Source organism: Battus philenor, unplaced genomic scaffold, assembly GCF_028537555.1.
Source record: "Battus philenor isolate CCGP_79_NKW_IND1 unplaced genomic scaffold, ilBatPhil1.0.hap1 SCAF_1, whole genome shotgun sequence".
Taxonomy (NCBI): domain Eukaryota; kingdom Metazoa; phylum Arthropoda; class Insecta; order Lepidoptera; family Papilionidae; genus Battus; species Battus philenor.
In genome coordinates this window covers 8,602,891-8,621,433 of record NW_027181661.1, presented here as the reverse complement: position 1 = coordinate 8,621,433, position 18,543 = coordinate 8,602,891, and the positions used below count along the sequence as shown (strand labels likewise).

At 32.3% G+C, this 18,543-nt stretch overlaps 1 protein-coding gene across 1 annotated transcript; it reads right to left on the bottom strand.

Annotated features, from left to right (window-relative positions):
- Positions 1-1,971: 1,971 nt before the first annotated feature.
- Positions 1,972-11,041, bottom strand: LOC137931071 (uncharacterized). Its single transcript, XM_068774506.1, has 8 exons — positions 10,843-11,041; positions 9,785-9,937; positions 8,847-8,982; positions 8,493-8,620; positions 6,915-7,040; positions 5,480-5,644; positions 4,643-4,867; positions 1,972-2,093 (listed from the first exon to the last, which is right to left on the bottom strand). The coding sequence occupies exons 1-8, from the start codon at positions 11,039-11,041 to the stop codon at positions 1,972-1,974; spliced, it is 1,254 nt and encodes a 417-aa protein (XP_068630607.1).
- Between the last annotated feature and the right edge of the window lie 7,502 nt (positions 11,042-18,543).

Here is an 18,543-nt window from a genome sequence, read left to right as displayed (position 1 = left end):
TGCTAAAAGCTTTCAACTGCTAAACACAATTATAGAGGCGGCGTATTAATTATATAATCTTAATTCAAATATAATTTTCTGTTAGAATTTTTTTAGTTTGGGAACAAATAATAGTTATTTGTTATTACTAAATTTTAAAAAATAGATAAGAGAAAACTTTACTACTAACATTTGTTTTTTTTTTAAGTTTACGTATTTAATCGATACACCATACATCATTTTAGAAAATAAATAACGCGAATAAACATTTCGTGAAAAGAGTCTATATTTTATAGGAATTTTTATTAATCACAAAAATTTAAAAAAAAACTTACTTTACTTTTTTTTGAATGAATATTTTGTAAATATATTTTAAAAAATCACCGTTAAAGGTAGGGTCGTACTACATAATGAATGTCGTAAAACGGGGTTTTCAGCAACTGATATAAGCGTTGTTTTGAAGTTCGAAATTTAAAAAAAAAATGTGTGATTTATCAGACATAATGTGTATTTTTTTGAACAAAATAGCCCAATTATGATGAGTGATATAAAATGTACAACTAGGAAAAAAAAACTTATTAAGAGCGTAGGTAAAAAACCACGAGTGTAGATGCGAACAACTTTTCGTTGATTTCCGATACTATTGATTAATTATAATTGGTCGACCTTCGTGTAGCGATAACTGTTACTTTTCTAGTCTAGTGTTAGACATTTTAAATTTCCAAACAATTTTATTTGAGTTATAAGTGTTAGTATGTGAATATTAACAGTAACGATCCTATCGCCCATTTAATTTTCGAAGGACGAAGGCTTTAAGCAATTAAGTGACTAGTTGAAAAAGATAACTTTGAAGTTAAATTTATAATACGAACTTGAATAAAATTTACGATTTTTTAGATGTTTCTTTTAAAGCCATCGGAAGACGCCAGATGGAGACTTCTCACCGGTCTTATTGGAAAACTTTGGGAAGGCTTACGCCCAGCCTTGGAGGTCCTACGGTCTTAATGATGATAATGATTTTCGCTTCATTGTCTTTTAAGTTTGGTTTTAAACAGGGCTATAAATATGGACAGCATGTTGTCATTAGCCGCAGGGAATAAACTATGTTGTTTATTTGATAATTTACAGTTAATCGGTATTTGTGTGGGCGGTTGTAGCTCAGCGGTAGAGGACTGAGAGTAGCAATAGTAGGTTGGATTCCTGGGATACCATCTTGCACGCTTTACACTTTCTGCATTAATTACATAGGGTTGCCACTTTTTACAAATAACTTTCCAGAGGATCGGCATCGATCACCAACCCGCCTACCAAACGATACGATTACTATTATTTGGTATTATTTGGGGGTGCCTATGACTTACAGCGGATGTCTATGGGTTGGAACGACGATGGTATTCGTAAGTTTTTTAAAAAAAATAAAAAAAACTTTTAATTTTTTTTTGCGGTAATTAGTCGGTATCTGATAATCTGGTCTGGTGTACAAGAATATTAACGAATTTAAGAAAAATACCTATGCATACATAGATTTAACGATAGAAATAAATATATGTTTCATATTACTTTTTTTAGAATTCATAAAATTACAAACTTCTTGGGGGCAACAGTTTACTGTATTATAAATAAATTTAAAAAGTTCGTAAAGTCAAAACAGTATTATTATTAGTATTATTGTAGTATGATTTATTTTTAAATTATTATAAAAAATGGGAATAAATTGCTCTACTGCTTGATGGCGACTTATACTGTAAAAATACCGTCTAAGTTTGTGTTGGGTGTTCTCAGTAGAAGTGCGTTTGTACCGCGTTGCTTTAAGTTTAAGGATTCAAATTCTAGTTTCTACGAAACTGTGCTTTTTGGCTTTTTTCTCATGGCGTTGACAAATAGTCACTATAAATGATCTTATTCTGACATTAATTTGTATAAGTTAATATATTTAAAAACAGAAATTAAACACAAAAATATGATAAGCCATTATTAATACATTAATAGTATTTAAATAACATTATTGGTACAAGGCTGTTGTATGTAATTTAAACAGAATCCCCTGTTTCCTATGTCAACGGGCGCTTCCACATTGTCCGTGTGAAACCAGAGACGGAAGGGCTTTACCGTACCTGCAAATAGAACACAATTTGTAAATAATTAATATATACGCTTAAATTACTTCATTCCACTTTCATAAAAATAATTTGATAATGTAGTCAAACCTGTAGTTACTGACGTTAACAATCTTTGTTTCAATTGTAGTTTCAGCCTAATTATGCCAGCCTAAATTAAAAACTATGTCGTTCAATGGGTATGCATATATAAATATGCAAGCTTATTTACGAGAGTATTAAAATCAACAGCAAGGAATGTAACGAATGTGAATAATTATAAGTAAAATTCTTACTCTATTTTTGATGTATACGTTTAATTTTAAAATATTTATTTTACTATTTATAAAAGGGTGTAGCTTTTTTGGAACTATAGTTGTTGTAGAATTTTAATATTGCTGGTTTTCAGAAGTTAGATGCCGGACACCCTTTTGAACATTACGCTTGCGGTGTACTGCGACCAGTTCCGCTGTAATTGGAAATCCGAGCTACGGTGGAGTGTTTCATTGAGATTTTGATCAAAATTTAATAAAATGTAGAATAAGTTAAGTCACTTATTTATTATAAAAATGCAGACAGTTTCTTATACCTTGTTTATTTATTAACGTCAATTAACAGATTGTGGAGATTGTTGATCAGATAACAAAAGAGACTGTATCGTAATCAGTGCTGAGAATTAATAAACGAATCACAAAGAATTAAATAAAAAAAATAAGTTAACATATTAAATAATTTAGTTGAGGACTCTAACGCCACAATTTTATATTATTGATATATTAAGTTGTAAATAAAACATTGTTAAATTTAATTTCAAAAGAGAAACTTTTAAGTTTTTGCCCGGGTCTTCTCGGCAGATCAGTTTTCCGAGCTGGCGATAGGTTACTACTTATAATATTGAAATAATTGACGTGTCAAAAGTGCTACTAAAGGCCTCAATTTTCAACGTATTTTCATATTAAATCGATATAAATATTTAATTGTACTTACTATGTTATTATATTTTTTGTTAGAAAATGGAGCTCTCTAAATAATGACATGCCTTGCAGTGAGTTACCGTAAGCCTTTAGCGCATTTACGGAAGCCACTAAAACTTACGAAAGTATGAGAATATATATGTTTGTACATATGTTTTGTCACGCTGCCTAGGTAGGTTCGTGTCACCACTTTAAAGATGTAGATTATTTTACATTTTTTTTTAAATTACATGTCATATTTGAATTCTTCCTTGCTTTATTTAAAACATGTTTCGCTATGTTACATCGAACCAAGTTTAAATTTTAAATAAAGGTTTTATAATATTTTCTATAACGACTTTTAACAAAATAAATATAACACTTCGACAAAACTTCCTCGTCAAAAGTCCGTTTTTGTTGATAAGTATTATGATGACATACTCGTACAAAAGTGACAAAGGAAAATTAAATTTTTTAAATTTAATTTTCGAAAACGGCGCTTATCAAGATAGTCCTATAAAGTGTGCATTGTTTGCTAACTTAAATTACAATGGATTCAGATAAAATTATGTTAAACATTCAACGACTTTTAGGTAACAATCATGTGTACGGTATCATTTATAAACTCATTTGTAAAGCTATTAATAACGATTTAATTAATTTAAAAATTGTTAAATAAAAACTTATAAAGAGTTTTATTTCTGTATATTTTTAAGTGATAATCAAAGCTTTGAAATGGATTGCTCATCTTTTAAGGATATTCATCACCAAAAAAATCGTCCAAGTCTTCGTAGAAGGATGTCATTATATAGGAGTTGGATCTGATTGTTTTTTTTTTATTAAACTTGGCTCATCTGACATTCTTGTCATGGCGTACACAAATGATCATTGTAAATGATCCTAAGTTGATTATAATTTGAATTAATTAATGTATAGAAAATCTACATAAACATATTAAAAATCAGTAGATTTTTTTTCAAAGTAACTTCAATGATTAAATTAAAATAAAAACGCATGTATGTACGTCGAGGTCAGTAAAGCCCTAGAGCCTATTTCTAATTACAACGTTTTGCTATTAATTAATTGCGTATAAATTATTCCCTCTGGATATTCATTTTAGGCTTGGTAAAAATTCATTACAATATGAAACTAATCGAGTGAACGAGTGAAGAGGGAAAAGTTGTTAATGACGATTTTATGGGAAAACCGTCCTTGGATTGTTAGTTTAGTCCATAATTAGAAAACTTACTCTATTTCACATATGTGAGCGTATCTCATATATATAGTGTCATATGTGTTTTATGACTTTGATAGTTTCCTCTAGATACTCCTCAGAAACAAACAAAAATCTTCTGTCCACTCTTTCGTTTTATTATTTATCAGATCATAACCAGAATTGTTATCAATAAAAGAATAACTAATGTAAGCTTCGATAAGTACCATTACTTTTAAAATTTAATTTACTTACCTTTAAAATGATATCTTTATATCCCTCGCTCTATAACCATGCAAGAAATATCATACTGCTGTGATATTTTGTAAAATCAACATGTGCTCCGAGCTAACCCTTTAAAACAGCTTTGTTATGTTATTAGAATAAAAATAAATATTTACTTAGAACGGACGAAGCTTGCATTGAAAGATCGGCAGAGAAAGTTCCTCCGCAAATTCTATCTGTGCACAAAGCCTGAGCTGGCTGTAGTCGGCCGACGTTTGCGGCGCATGGGACCAATAACCAATCATTGGCGCAATTATTAGGCCCTGCTCCAGAGCCGATCATGGAGTTCACTGGAGTGTTACTGTTACCGCTCAGCGTAAATGCCCGCGAGCGGTTGTTTACTGAAAAATATAATTTTTAAATATAAATGCGGTAAAGGTAAAGGAGTAACTGACAAAATGCATACGAGATATATGAGAATTTGCTTGACTTTGATCTACCTCACCCGCCCTGCCGCTCACATATATTAGAATGTGAAAAGTACTTGCGCGCAATAAAGTACATCTTTTACGAATATTTATCGGAAAATTTTTTAATAGGAACTTGTGTATTGGAAATGCCATCTCAAATTCTAGGTCGACTTTTCAGTTTTCCAGTACGTGGAGTAGGCCAGTTACGAAGGTATGGCTAATAACGAAAGATGCAATGTGACATTTTTCTTCTAAATGAAAAATGTTTACAACATTTTACAATCGATCAGAAATGCCCGATATATTGTTATATTTTTTTATCCAATAACATTGTTTAAAATTATTACAATGCAAATTTTGAGATAAGAAGTAAAAGAAAGCGGTTTTCATATTTTTAATCTTAGCTATAGTAAAACATTTAATTTAAAAATGAATATTTTAGTTGTACATGACTAAAAAAAATAGACCAGACATGGTTTTAAAACGAGTAAAAAAAAGTAAAATATCATCTTTGAATAAAATGCGTGTAAAGAAATTTGAAACCTGTGTCCGGGCAGGCTGTGTACTGGATGCCGCAGAAGTTTCTTTCCATTCGAACACAGATGCCATAATCTTGATTACTTAATTGAAGTCCAGAAGCGGGATCGTAGTTGAATGATTTAAGTTGCCCAGACACTCCTGTGTAGTACTGAAGGCAACCTTCATCAGCTGTTAATTACGTCATTTTTTTTGTTAAATGTGGAGTTTTAATTCAATCCCAATTTATATGGTAATAAACAATGTTCTTATGAATATCCTTTGCATTTAGATACTGTGATCAAAAAGTAAGAATTTGTTTATTAAATGTAAATTTTTTATATATTCTTCCACATCAATTTTATTACCTTCAAAACAATCCCCGCCCTATAAAATGTACCCTTTACCAGTGCTTTATCCAGTCCTCTGTACAGTCGGAATTATCTTTTTCCAGTAAAGCTTTCGAGTCCTTTTTCGATTGTTTTTATCCACTCGTGTAACGGTATCCATGTATTGGACTATTCAGTTTGATGAATAGCTAGAAGTCGTACGGAGTCAAATCAATCGAATACGGTGGTCGCCGAATGATATGAGTCAGGATTTTGGCAAAAGAGTCGCGAAGAACCAGTATTACATCAACCAATCGAAATTTGGCGCGTTTGAGACACAAAATATTTTCCAAAATGGTTTGGGCTGAGCCAGATGATATTCAACAGTATCACCGGGTCTGTAATTATCATTTGACTATTTTCAAGCACCAAATCTTTGTTTTTTTTAGACGTGGCTTTTTGGTTTCGAATGACAATTTCAACTTACTTTTTGATCACAGTACAACGCAATATAAATATACTTATTCATAAAATTATTGGAACCATTTTTCTCAGGTTCGAAATTTTGATACCGATAAGAACCTGGCAAGAAACTCCATAGTTGCTCTTTTAAACGCGAAAATTTTCAAGTTACAAGTATCCTATTTCACACTTGAATATAAACATGGTATTAATCCCAGGTATGTTTATCTTCTACATAATATTTGTAAGAATTTTACACTTTTCCCATAAATAATAAAATTTTCATTATTACATATTCTAAATTTAGTTGCTAAAAGTAGAGCGTAATAAGAGTAATCATCATAAAGTGAACAGTGTATAATCACATGTTCTCTATTGGTTCCAAATTAATTATTTATTCTTAAATGGTAGGAAAACTGCACGTGGCATTAAGTACATTGCATTGCACACTTGCATTAAGTGTATTTCCTATTTTAAAAAGTCAAAATTGTAGTGTTTAAATCTAAAATAAAAAGTATATTTTTAAATAAATTTTATTACATCATTCAAGAGTTTTTTGTTGATCGAATTATGTGGATCTTGGTTTGTTGACTCATTTTGTTCTGTTGATTCAGACAACACACACACACATATAAATATTTATAGAAAGAAGAATTATGAGAAAATGTTACCTTTATAAATAGTGTTGCAAGGTATTTGTGTCACTTTAACTTTCCAAAGCCTTTCAAATGAATTTCCACTTGTGACGAAGGTTAATTTCAGAGGATTTGTAGTACCTATACCAGCATCAATATACACTGCAACCATTCCATTAAAATAATATTATTAAGATGATTTCCGTTATCTATTTTTATTGGATACAATTCGATCAATATTTATGTTTCACCTGTATCAATAACTATTAACGCAGTAATTTATTACACTTCTTTATCCAAAGTAAACATGTTTCATTTCTTAAATACTACCATTAATTTTTTGTAACCATTTATAACCATTTATTTCACTTACGGTGTTGAAGCCTGGTCACTCAGTGTCTTATAGGAAGGCTCACGCTAGCTATGGAGAGGGTTTACAGCCTCTACAGGATCAAATCAGGAGTGGCAAGGTCCACAAACGAACGAAAGTAACTGACTTAGTCCAGGGGAATGACCAGTTGAAGTGGTAGTGGTAGTGAGAAGGTCACATAACCCACAGAAAAGATGATCGATGTGTCATTAAAGTTCTGGAGTGAAGATCACGGACCAGCAAGCGCAGTGTAAGATCTAGAGCCATAAGGAAAACTGACGACCTGGTTGAGGTTGTGGAAAGACACTGTGTAGCTGACCAGTAGCAACAAATTCTACTTGGAAATCTATAGGAGAAGCCTACGTCGAGCAGTGAACGCTTTATGAAATAATAATGGTGATGATGAAGATAGTTTTGTTTCTATATATACAGTAATATATATTTAAAAATTTAAGTTAAGATTAAATCATTAAAATGCATGAAGTTTGTACAAAGGCGTTTGACGATAGTTGAATTGTCTATCAGCACTGTCGTTAATTGACTTTCTTTAAAGGATATTATAATAATCAATTTTCCGCTGGACTTTTCTTACGGAACCAGATGGGATTTTTAAAAAAGATTTTGTCTGGACTTTTAATTTTCTGTGAAGCAAATAAATTTCACTATTTACTATTAATATTACTCATGAATTATTAAGTAGGGATCAGGCCAACGATCTAAATATCTCTAAGATAACTGTTTTTTACCACTAAATGATATGGGTCTTATGATACAAGATCAACATCAATAATGTTACAAATTGATTGTATTATGCAAAATCAAGATGTACCATCAATAAAAAGACGCGACCATTGTGGATCTAGTTTAGATTCTGGGGCTATATACCGGGTTATTGGTTACAGATATAAAAACTTTGAAGAAATAAATATTTTTAGCTAATTTGTAGTCATTAATATAAAGTACAGTCTAAAAATTAATGGTTTCGGTCTTATTCCAATAAAAAAAAAAAATAAATGCTACACTTATATCAGAGTAAAAGTTAATTTATATAGTGTGGTTGGAATTTTTTTTTAACTTGAAACGTTTTGTTGCCCTTCACCGGATTAAAACTATGATTTTTAATTATGGATGGACAACTGAAAAGTTTACAATGAAGCAAGAAAGATAATTTAAAATTATAATTAGAAACATTAAATTAATTTAGTCGTTTTTCCTGTTTTTATCTTTGACTATTGCGACTTAACTGTGACTGCCTTGATTGCTGCCGCAGATGGCGGGTACTGGGTTGCCACCGGAGACGATGAACTGATCTTGACTACACACGTTGTTCATCTGTTCCGGACCGGCTATAGTAAATCGATTAAAATCTAATCTGTAATAAAAAACAGATTGTTTATTTTTGTTTGGATTTTTTACGTGATGTATATTTAGATAGTACATAAGTTTTAAATTGAGATTTAAAAGAAAGATAATTTGTGTAAATAACGTAATATAAAGCCAAACTCCTCCCAACCAAATTCCAAAACAAAAATGCTAAAGAGTGAAAAATTAAAAAGTATATTTCAAGCGATTCATGGAGAGTCAATTTGAATAAATACCTAATCTGACAAACGTCCGGATGTGACTTAAATATCGTTAGTTCACAGGATCCCGTTCCATCGTAAGGTGTTGGATATCCGGTGTTAACGAAGTAGGTGCCATTTTCCGTAGTGCTGCTCCCACATGACGTCATAACTGTTTGAAGGAGAAACTTGTTGAATATTACGTTAATTCTAGTAACATATTACTTTTTTTTATAAATGTTATTTTGTACGATGTTTTACATTTGTAATATTTATTGGTTGGCCTTGCCAAATTCTTTCTAGGCGGATACTCAAATATAATAATTGTTGGAGGACCAAAGCTAATGCGACGCGACATTTCGAAACTCACAGAAGCACCTACTAGGGCTCATGTTTTAAGTTGCCTTTTAAGTGAAAAATTTCTAAATGGGAATATAATTTTGGGATTATCACTATTACGATTTTACAATGCTTTTTCAACATAAATGACGTACAACGTATTCTACGACTTGATTTTCATTTACAACGTTTTCTATATCTATTACCTACAAAATATATTACTTATATTTTGACTGAAAAATACAAGAAGCGACTTCACCATGTTACGAAAAATAAAGAAACAATAGCATCTCATCCTGAACCTACGCAGATGCTGTATTCATCAGACTGACTCATTAGCGAGGGATTTTTATAAAGCCGTCACCTTTAGGTATTTTACTCATTTAATTATCCTTAAAAATGAATGATAATTTAAATCTTGCATTATAAAAATTAATTGTTGTGTTTGCGCACGCACATCCGATAGGAAATTTTATTTTCTGCACTTCTCATCTTGTGCTGACTTATCACAAAATTATTGAATTATCAATAACGAGTCACTAGTGTCAGTGACTTTATATATAAAAATGGTGGTTTATGTGAAGCTTTGAAATTTTATGTAACCGATTTTTAATTTTTATTTTAGTTTTACTTACATATACAGCAAAGTCCAAATCCATTAGCGCAGTAACCGTTTGCGGAACCACCTCTAGTTGTACACTCGCGCGCAGTCATGCAGGTGCCATTGTCTCCCGCCGCACCGGCACATCCCCCGTTCGGGAAAGTGACCACAGTAAAAAGAGATAAAACTGTTGGATTTAAACAAAAAACCAAGACTATGTTTTTACATACATTTTGGTTTATACAGGATTGATTGTAGGTATGAAAGCTTTAAAGGGGTGAATCTATCTCTTGTTTATGGTCAATTAATGCATGGTACTGCCTTCTTAAAATTAACGGTTTAAAAAATAATATATAAAACGTAAGTATATAATTGCAAGAAAAGGTTTTTAAAATTCGTATTATTGAATATTAACATTAAATATTGTTAAGCATGTGTCCTTTTCCATTTAGTAATGCCAGAAGTTATTGGCCAGTCGCATTCCAATAGAAAAAAAAACTATTGATGTAACATATTAGAGCGATTACTTAGTTGGACACACAGGTTATTAGGTGTAAAAGGTTCTTGCCGACAAATGCTATATATTCAAAAAGCTTTTACACCTAAAACCAATCATCCTGTATATAAGGGCTGTATTAAAGAACACAACGGCACTCAAAACTTTAATTTTCTACTACTGTTATGAACACTTTATTCCTATCTTACCTCTTACTTCATAATGTAATATAAAAGCATTTTATTAATAGAATAAAATATTAAGAAAACTAAATAGTTAATTTATAAATGTAACTATATTTTTTGTACATTAAGACAAAAAAGAAGCATAATTGTTAAACTAGATGTGGTACAAAAAATGAAAAGAACGAGCTGGAATTTAAATAAAACAATGAAACAAACCGATTACGACGTGTAATTAGGTTGCCGGAAACCTTCAGAGGAAATTAATTACAGAACTGCAGTTGTATTTTCCTTGGTGCGAGATTGAGATTGAAATAAAGTTTTTGTTTGTTTGTTTGCAGGTTAAACAAAAATTTAACACTTTAAATTCTTCAGCTATCTCTTTCTATGTTTTTTAATAATTTTAAAACTTACATCTACTCTCTTTTTGTGCCGGGGGCCAAAAGCCATGTTCCTGTTTTTGCGTACGATAATCCTTCACAAAACTTTTATTCCTCTTCAGTAAATTAGTAATTAATTCTTTCTCATAGCCCTCGCTTCTTGGTTGATTGGCGTTATTAGGTTCGCAAAACTCTAATATGGCAAGTAAAATCACTAAGGGATCAATTCTCATATTGAATATTACAGAGCAAACAAATACTAACGATTCGTACGATAGTAACTGCGAAAATGAAACATTAAATAATCTGCCGTTTGAATTTATAATATTTTATGGGAAGGGGAACAATGGTGTTTTCTCTCATTATTGCGTGTTGGCGACAATGAGGATTTTGCTTCTGATTTCTTTCACCGTATGTTTGATGTTCAATCACCGACGCGTGACGGAGATAAACATTGCTACCTAAATACAGTTTTAATATTAGATCACAATAGCTTTTACATTCATAAAGTACGGCGTTATACTTTAAAGGTCTCAAGTCAATATATCACGTACTATCGTGACATGTATGTGTCACAGTCTATAAATTACTCGCTTTTAGTTTATTTTATTTTTGGTATGTTAATTTATAAATTTTACAATAAAAAATGATATCAGCAAGAGGAATAAAATCATAAGAATCAACGAATTGTAAATTGATACTCCTATAAACTGTTTCTAATTTGCATTTACTCAATTTCGTTCTGTTGACTGTATACACTGCAAAGTTTCAGAACATGCACTGAAATTTCATCAAAAGGCAAAATTCAGTGCGGCACTTTAGTAACAGAATATTACCTGACTTCATTTTACTATTTAATGAACTTTTAATTATTTTTTTAATAACATACCTCTCTAGCGAATTTATTTATTTATATAAAGACTATTGTAGTAGAGCGAAAGGAAAACTTACTACTTACTTATTAACATTATTAAAACTTAATTCGTAGGAAAAAAAATTACGGCTTTTGTTGTCAGAATTATCAGTTCTAGCTTTCTACATCTAAAACTAATAAGTGATAAGAGTAGAGACGTACAAAATTCAAATCAACGTTTATTTATTTATCTATAATTTATATATTTTATTTCGTAAAGTTTTGTCAGAAAATGAAACGGGGGGAAGTTATCAGAATCACTAAGAGCTACCCAATAAAGAGTATTTGCACAATTAAAGTCCTATTTCATGTACTAAAAGCTTCGTCGATTTATTTACTTCAAAACAAGTAAAATAAATCTCAGGGTAACACATAAATAGTTTTTGATATAGTATTTTGATAGGAAATAAATTTTCTACGAAAATTCCTTTTCCCAATAACTGGAGTTGGAGCAGTAATCCGACACTCTTCAGAAGCCCAGTATTATAACTGTCATAGACTTTGAAGCCTAGATAATGGTTCAAATGAAGAGATTAAATTCAATTCCGAGAACGAATTTAAAATTTACTGATAATGTTGGTAGTAGAAAAGATTTAAATTAAGATTATTTTGAACAGATTTTCATTCATTTTGTTTGGAAAAAGAAGTAATGTTAAATCTTTGGGTTGTCTCAATCGTAAGCTAATTTGTAGTTTTAAAAACATTGATATAACTATTTAAGATCCACTGAGCTACAATTTCCGCAGAGAATTTTATGTATAAATTTTTTTATCGCAGTATACAAATTTTAACCATATAAAAAACTGTAACGTATTTATGGATGGATAAATTTAAAACATCCGTATTGATACTGATTGATATATATTAACAAATAAGGTTAAGGAGCAAAAACATTTGCTTCGATAATTAAAACGAGATCTAGCGCGATGTTTCTCATAACTTTGATTGCTGCGAAAGAATAATGATACATTTGTAGAAAGCGTAAATGTTGACATCACATTAACAATACTTTGGCTATCGCAGGTATTTAACTGTTTCGTATGTTACGGACGTTACAAACAGGATATCCCGCATTTAACAATTGTCAGGGAACTTTACAATATGTGTAATAAGCGATTATAATAAAGAACTGTTTCACAAGTTTATTGTATCACATGTGCTTTTCGTATAAAAAATGAAAGATACGTACGAGTATGTGCCCATTGTTTGGACTTCATTAAAATAATTATTTATATTGCAAGTAGTGGTAACCTAGTGTTTAGTGCATCTGGTGGCCGTCTTATCCGCATTCGGAGGACTTCGGTACGATTCCGAAAAGGCAGCTAGGCAAAAGAATAAATGAGGACACCATCGCCTCATTAATGGAAGAAAAAGCCGACAGGCCAGTGTTCCTTAATTACTGAAAAGAAATAATAAAGATAGTATATAAGAAGAAGAAAGATAGATCATAGGAAGAAAGACGGAAGAGTATGGAAATAAAAAAGAAAAGAAAGTGAAAAAATTATTAAAAGATTAAAAAAAACGTCCATGTCCCATAAATAGGACAGGGGAACGAGAGGCCCCCAGATTGCGGAATTGTCTTCGGACTTTCCCACCGCCCTCTCTGCTGTTGCTAACCGTCAAATTCTGTGCCCCTGCGCACGAATTCGCTACACTCGGCGTTTGGAGTGTCGGAAGTGTCTTCGGATGCCGGGTGACTCCGCGTCCGTATGACCGTTTAGGGTTCGGGGCTGCAGACTGTCCCCGTCTCGCGGTCACAGAGACACCACCCGCGTGTGTCGTCTGTAAGACCGAAGGCCACCCCACCAACTACAGGAGCTGTTCGGGGCACCTTGACCTCCCGCCATCCCAAAGTTGTCGCCCGACCAACCTCCTTAGCTCCCGCGGAGAAAGTTTCGAAACCCGCTTCGAAACCTCATCTCACTCCTCCGCCCCCAGCCACTTTAGCCTGGGCCAAGCCACTCTACCCGAAAGGCAAGCCCACCACCCTCCCTGCCGCTCCATCGGTTGCTCACGAGCAACCGTAACCTTCCAAACCCCAAACCGGGTCCCCTTCGCCTGCCGAGGAACTTAAAGCCCTCTCACAATACTTAGCCGATGTAGACCTCGACAAGGTCTGCCATCCTTGCCGCAATACTCCGCAAAGCCTCCGGTCCCTCGGAGCACTTTCTCTGTATTACGGAACACTCGGCCCTTCTCGCCGACCTTAAAGCGGAATTTAAATAATATGTGCTCCCCTGTATCAACGCCAGGACACACGCCTCACACCGAGCCCCGGCGGCCTCAATGCATATGTCATGCACTACTTATCTACACATGACACGGCGGTTTCCACGGGCTCAATTTCGATGAAGCTGTACAAAGCCTAGACCAGCTAGCAGCACAACATCTCATAAATCAAATAGCAAAAATAGAGGCACCCAATAGTGGAGGCCATAAAATAACCTAGTATTTAAGGGTTGTCTAACATGATTGTAAGTACATGCGTATGTATGTATGTTTGCATTTATTTAATAACGGGCTGATTCCCACAACTATGCAAGACTGCGATCATTTTGAGTATTGGTGTGCTTTAATGTAGTCAGCCGATTCTTGATGTGGCTAGCGATTTGTAGTATGTTACCCCTGTACACTTTAGTAGTACGTGAGCAGGACCCTCCTCTACCAAAGTTGCCCTTATAGAGTTTGTTAAAAAGACTATGAGTACATATGACCTATGTCGCCAGATGCAATCGGAGTCGCGACAGCCGGAGGTGTATTTTGGAGACCTGGGAATAGATGGCAACTCCTCCTCAACCAGACGGATTTCCTTAAAATTTGCCCATTACTTAATGTTTTGACCTGAAAACGGTCTGATGAGAAAGATCTTGATTTATCAACTGATAACAGGATCATAGGCTGCGTAGATTTAAATCCCATGCCGAAGCCAGTTCTTCTGCAGCATTGTTACCCCTGGAGTCGGTATAACCATTATCTATAGAAAGATTTGTTTGAACGAAAAGATTTGTCTGAATTGTCTATGCATCACGGTATCAACATCTGGTATCCTACATACGTTTCAGGCATCGATAACTTGTGTGACTATCACTACTTATAAGAACTCTGCCCACTGCAACCATGGCTGCTATAGAAACGTACCAAAAAAAGTTATTTTATATGAGATGATGTGAAGCGGGTCGACCGGAAAATATTCTCGTCGGTATATATATGGTGTTATTAGTTGGAGACGGGATGGTCTTGTGATCAAACAACTCATACAATTTTTTTTATTTTACGCAAATTTATTTCATTGTTACGAAGAAAAATGAATTTTATTATGTTGAAGAGCTTAATTATAAGCTTAACAAAGGCTAAGTTTTAGGCTTTATCTGAATGGACTTGATTTGCCAAGAGCACAGCTGCTTCAGTGGTACAAGTTAAACCTTCAAGGCGGAGCTGTTACGTTCGGTCGCTTATAGTATTAGTATCCAAAGCTACAACTATTTACCTATTTTTACTGCTTCAATGTATCATTTCTTTCTTCCGTTCGAGCCGCCTTGTCTTTATCCGCTCCCGAATTTTTAATCCCTTGAGTTAAGTTTTTTTTTATCGTTGCGGCGTTATGCCAATATTAACAAAGTTACAATTGAAGAGATACAGATGAAGAGAAATAACGAAACTTCATGGAAAAAAATACTCTCGATTCATAAAGTGCTAGTAGTTAACAAGTCCAACCGCAAGAGAACCTTTATCTATCGTACTTATACACCTATGTAATCACGATAATCCTCTTCTGAAATAGTTTTCATTACGTCTTAATAAATAATTACAAATGTGTAAACAGTTTATTAGACTTTTTTTAGTGAGCTCCTATGGCACTCAAATATCAAGCTTTCTTGTTTACCCGGCTTTTTTAGAAAATCAAAATTGTTTTGTGATATTCTGATCTTTATCCACTTTCTCCAGAAAAACGTTCATTTCGTCTGTAATAGAGCGACAAAGACAGGTGAATTTTTAAAATGAAAATTCCATGGTCGAAAACGCCTAAGCTAGCATTTTATTACTCTCACTGTTACTGTATTATGTTCATTATCGTTATAATTTTTTTCGACGATTGCGTTACAAATAATTTTTTTAAGAAAATTTTAAAATGTTTCGAATTACTTATTGAATAAATTCTATCAATAACAAAATCTAACGAGATTCACTTATTTTGTCAGAAAGAAAAACAGTAAAAAATAGGTCTGAACAGAATTTTCTAAGTTTTTAGTTTTTTTTTATATTTAACCTTTTTGGTGTCATCAGAAATTGCGAGAATCGGAAATCCATTCATTCAACGAAAATTTGTTCAACATATGAATGATTGGTTTACGTGTCGTGACGCTTGAACTGTTTTCAGTTATTACACTTAAAAAAACATTAAAGCATTTATGATGATTATTTTAACGTATTGTAAATTGTTGGAGACATTTTCAATTTTACTTTATATTTGTAATCAAAAATAATCAGTACCTTAAAATAAAAGTATAAAAAATACTTAAAAAAATTACCTTTTTATTCGCATTTTTAAAGAATATCTTAAGTATTGTACAAAGCATTATCATAATGTAGAAATATATTGTTTACTATAATCTGTATTGATTGTGCTATTTTCTTTTACTAATTTTATTATAATATCTTATATATTATGTATTATTCCTTAATGTCTCTCATAAGATCATATCTTTCAGTGTGAATCCCATAACAGAACTTTTCACAGATACGGGATTTGTGCATTATTTTTTTAATTATGCACAAATTCATTTAGATTTATAAAGGGGGAAATATTTTAAATGTAATCTCTTACAATACACTTTAGTTTGAACTGCATTGCAAATTGTCTACAACTTGCAAATTGTCTAAAATAAAACAAGTTATTTAATTTTACATAATTAAAAAAATAAAACGATTGCTGTGGTGTAATAATACTTTTTTTTACATAATTTTTATAATTGTGGTAATTATTTAAAATAGCATCCTGGGATTCCGCGGCCTTCGATATCAAGTCTTAATTCTCTACAGCTGGGTTGTTCTGGTTGGTTGCTGGGCTCAAAAAAAAATTATTCTACCTTTTATATTTATGTGCAAGATATTTTCACCTATCCACTAACCCATCGTAATATCTCTGGAAAAATATGGCTCAGGGACTTAAAATTTGGTAAGGATATTTTTTTACTACTTAAGAACAGATCTTACGAAATTCCAAAGGCAAATACGGTTGAGGGGGTGCTCATGAGGTTCGCAAAGCAGACAGGGGACAATATTTAAGGAAATTTACTCACGCCTTTTGATCAAATAAATGAAACAAATCAGTTTTTCACTACATTTATTTAAAATTACGTCTAGAAAATGTTATAACATATAATAGTTCAAATACTATGACTTATGGTTACGGTCACTTTAAATCTTATTGTTCATAGGGTTTAAAAATTTATCAGAGATTGAAATGAGATCCATAGATGATAATGAATAGCTACTGGAATGAACATACTATATCTATATTAAGTTAAAGTTACGTACTAAGTTAAGTTACCATAAAGTTGTTGTTCCTATATTATTCGTAGCGCGCAAAACTGATAACCGTGAGGGTCTTACCTTTCGAGAGAACAGACCACGGACTGGCAAGCGCAGCGTAGGATACTCACCAGCAAGGTGAACAACAACCTCGTCAAGGTCGACGGAAGCCGCTGGACGCTAGCCCCATCGAACAAGTCTAATTGGACAGAACAGGATTGGAAGAGATCTTTGCCCAGCTGTGGACGTCCTATTATAAAATAATTATGATGATGATACTATTGGTAATTATGTTCATAAAATTCGTAAATACATCGACTAAGTTATGAACTATCATTATTTTAAAAATGACTTAAGTTAGTTTAATTTCCAAATGTTAAAAGTTTCAACATACAAAATTTGTAAAGTTTTAAAATGTTTAACACACCTGTCGTTCCAAAAATACTTTTATTCATAATTCATTCTAGATTTTAACAATATCTTTAAAAATTCTTCGCATCAGTAATTTAAATAATAAACGTATATCAAAAAAAAAGATTTACATGCGGTGCATTATCACTGACGTCTCAAAACTTTTTCGAATTTATTTGAGACCGTTTTATAACTTAATTTAATTTTTAATCTGTCTACATATTTTTTTAACTTTAATAATAAGGTATACTAAACTTACACGTAACGGGTAGCTATATAATAATTACCGACTCTCTATTAAACACTATTGGAATAAGCAATTAAACATACATTCAATCTAATACTTTGACAAATTAAAATTAATGTAATAACCAGAATCTTAAACCTTATAATGAAAAGCTTAGCTTTTCGACATTTGAATGCAATGAATGTTACTTCTTCGGTAACTAGGTAGACAATTTAAATCATAGAATTTTTTATTAAAATTAAATTTTCAAATTATCGAATCCTTACTATGTATGTATTTATAGTTAGTATGATGTATTTGCGAAGCTAAGGCATAGACTGTTAATTTATTTTAGTTTGTTTTGTTTAGACTGTGAAATTAACAGATTTTGTGAAATTATAAATTGATGGTAATGTGGGTTAGTAATATAGGCTGTAGATGCAGCTAGGGTCTTTGGATGTCGTTGACTAGTTTATTTGCTTAGATTCTGTAGTTGTTAATACTAAATTTTAATGATGATAATAAATTGTATGCACGTTTAGTGAAAACAGGCAAGGAGCGATTCACAGCACATAAATGTTCTTGCAAAGCGATTTCTATTGAAACTGTTAATAATAGCGCCAACATTTGCAAAGCTTTTTAGTTCCGCTATT

Bases quoted from the DNA above. Each gene is read 5' to 3' on its own strand.
- LOC137931071 (XM_068774506.1), bottom strand. From the start codon at position 11,041: ATGAGAATTGATCCCTTAGTGATTTTACTTGCCATATTAGAGTTTTGC. The intron at 8,983-9,784 runs GTAAGTAAAACT...TCCTTCAAACAG, and splicing joins ATTTGGACTTTGCTGTATAT to TTATGACGTCATGTGGGAGC. The intron at 7,041-8,492 runs GTTAAGTCGCAA...GAATGGTTGCAG, and splicing joins CAGCAATCAAGGCAGTCACA to TGTATATTGATGCTGGTATA.